Source organism: Crocuta crocuta, unplaced genomic scaffold (assembly GCF_008692635.1).
Source record: "Crocuta crocuta isolate KB4526 unplaced genomic scaffold, BGI_CrCroc_1.0 scaffold110, whole genome shotgun sequence".
In the NCBI taxonomy this organism is placed as follows: Eukaryota; Metazoa; Chordata; class Mammalia; order Carnivora; family Hyaenidae; genus Crocuta; species Crocuta crocuta.
In genome coordinates, this window is record NW_027527386.1 from 1,087,490 (window position 1) to 1,089,312 (window position 1,823).

General features: G+C 54.6%; 1 protein-coding gene across 1 annotated transcript in view; it reads left to right on the forward strand.

Moving 5' to 3' along the window:
• The first annotated feature begins 6 nt into the window (after nt 1–6).
• The window catches only part of LONP1 (lon peptidase 1, mitochondrial), a 23,242-nt gene continuing 21,425 nt past the window's right edge, over nt 7–1,823 (forward strand). The window contains exon 1 of the mRNA XM_077779538.1: nt 7–227. Within this exon, the coding sequence (XP_077635664.1) occupies nt 141–227 (87 nt within the window). The 5' untranslated portion in view covers nt 7–140. The remainder of the gene's footprint in view (nt 228–1,823) is intronic.

The following is a 1,823-nucleotide window of genomic DNA, read 5'->3' on the forward strand; positions in this document are numbered from 1 at the left end:
GGGAGGCGAACAGCCGGGGCGGCGGTGGCGCATTCTCCAGCGGCGAGGATGCCCCCGAGGGCGGCGCCGAGGATGGGGCCGCGGGCGCGGGGAGCAGCGCGGGGGGCGCGGAGGGCCCCATCATAACGGCGCTGACGCCCATGACGATTCCGGAGGTGTTCCCGCACCTGCCGCTCATCGCCGTTACCCGCAACCCGGTGTTCCCGCGCTTCATCAAGATCATCGAGGTAATGAGCGCCCCCGTCCTGACCTCCATTTCCCCACCTCTCCAAGCAGCGGGTTGCACCGAGGCATCTTTTGGCACTTTCATGCCTCGCAACTTCTTCAAAGCTGGAATTCGAGTCCTTGTCTTCTCATTAGTTTGGTGAACTTGAGCCCCATTTTCCTCCCTTACAGACTGAGTTTAGGATTGCCCAGTTAGAGTCCCAGCCATAGAAATCCGATGCTGGGAAGGACCAGAACGGTCTTACGGGCCAGTTAACTTCTCTGCGGGTTTTGGTAGATGTTTTTGCCACACTCGCCGCGCGCGGTTTGCCGTCTAGTTAGGAGCCTCTTTGGGATCAGCATTCATTTCTTCCCTAAACACTTCTTGATCTCCTGCTGTGTAGCAGGCACTGAGGATACAGTAGCAAACAAATCAAATGCAGTCCCTGTGGCTAAGGAACTTGTGTTCTGATGGAAGAGACAGCAAGCCAGATCATTTCAGACTAAAAGCCATGGGGGGTGGGGAGGATGGACTTGGGTGGGTGATGTAATAGAAAGCAACATGAGTGCAAGGAACTTGAGCTTTTAGAGTACAAAGCCCCCAAATTCCTTCTTTCTTCTGGCTCGCGCGGTCTCTCTCTCTCTCTCTCTCTCTCTGTCTCTCTGTCTCCCCCTTCCTCTCTCCTTCTGATGACGTGGAAATTAGAGTCCGTGGTGGAAAAAGGTTATCTGTTAACTGTCACAGCAAGGTCGTGTGATGAGTCAGCTTCTGGGCTCCTCCTCCAGCCTTTCCCTCATACTCTAGTCTCTGCGAAACAAATCTCAGGACTGAAGGAACCCCTTCCACCTCCTCTTCCCACCTGCTGATTGTTGGGTCCGAGCAGCCATCCCAAGGGGCCGCCTTTGGTTTTGAGTAGTGGTTACTTGCAGACCCCAGAGCCTATGGGTTCATATCCTTGTTCCACCACCCATAGCTCCTTCACCTTCAGAAAGCTGTTCCTCTGGGCCTCCACTTTCTCATCTGCAAAATGGGCATCATAGTTGTACCTCAGTTCTTAGAGCTGGTGGTGGAGGAGGGTTCACCTTTGTCAGCGGTATAGCTTTCTGCCTCAGTCAGTGGCTGCTGGTATTGTCTCCTGTATGGTGTTCTTCTGACTTCTCAGAAGTTTGCCCTGGGGGCCTTTTTCCTGTCCTCGACCCCAGCCGACGTCTGGGACCAGGAGAGGTCTGCCACGTAGGGTCCCCTCAGCCCTGCAGAGTGGCAGATGCCGCTTGTCCCGAGTGCCCAGAGATAGGATTCTTCCAAGAGACTGGCACATGGCACGCCCTGTATTTCTATCGCTGGTACCTGGTCAGTGACGGGACAGGGGCTGACGTGCAGTGGTCGGCTGTTAGCAGACAACAAACTGGGGAAACTTCCGTGGGACCCGGTTAGCAAAGCTCTGTTTACTCTTGGTTTTGTGGTTGACACTGTATGTGGCTAATTTGCCCCAGTAGTGTGTCCCCTCAGTATAGATCAGTGGCTCTTAATTTTTGGTGGGTCGTGTACCCCTCCTAATGGCTGTCACGGACCTTTCCCCTGGGAAAGATGCATCTGTAGGGTCAGGAATTCCTGGGCC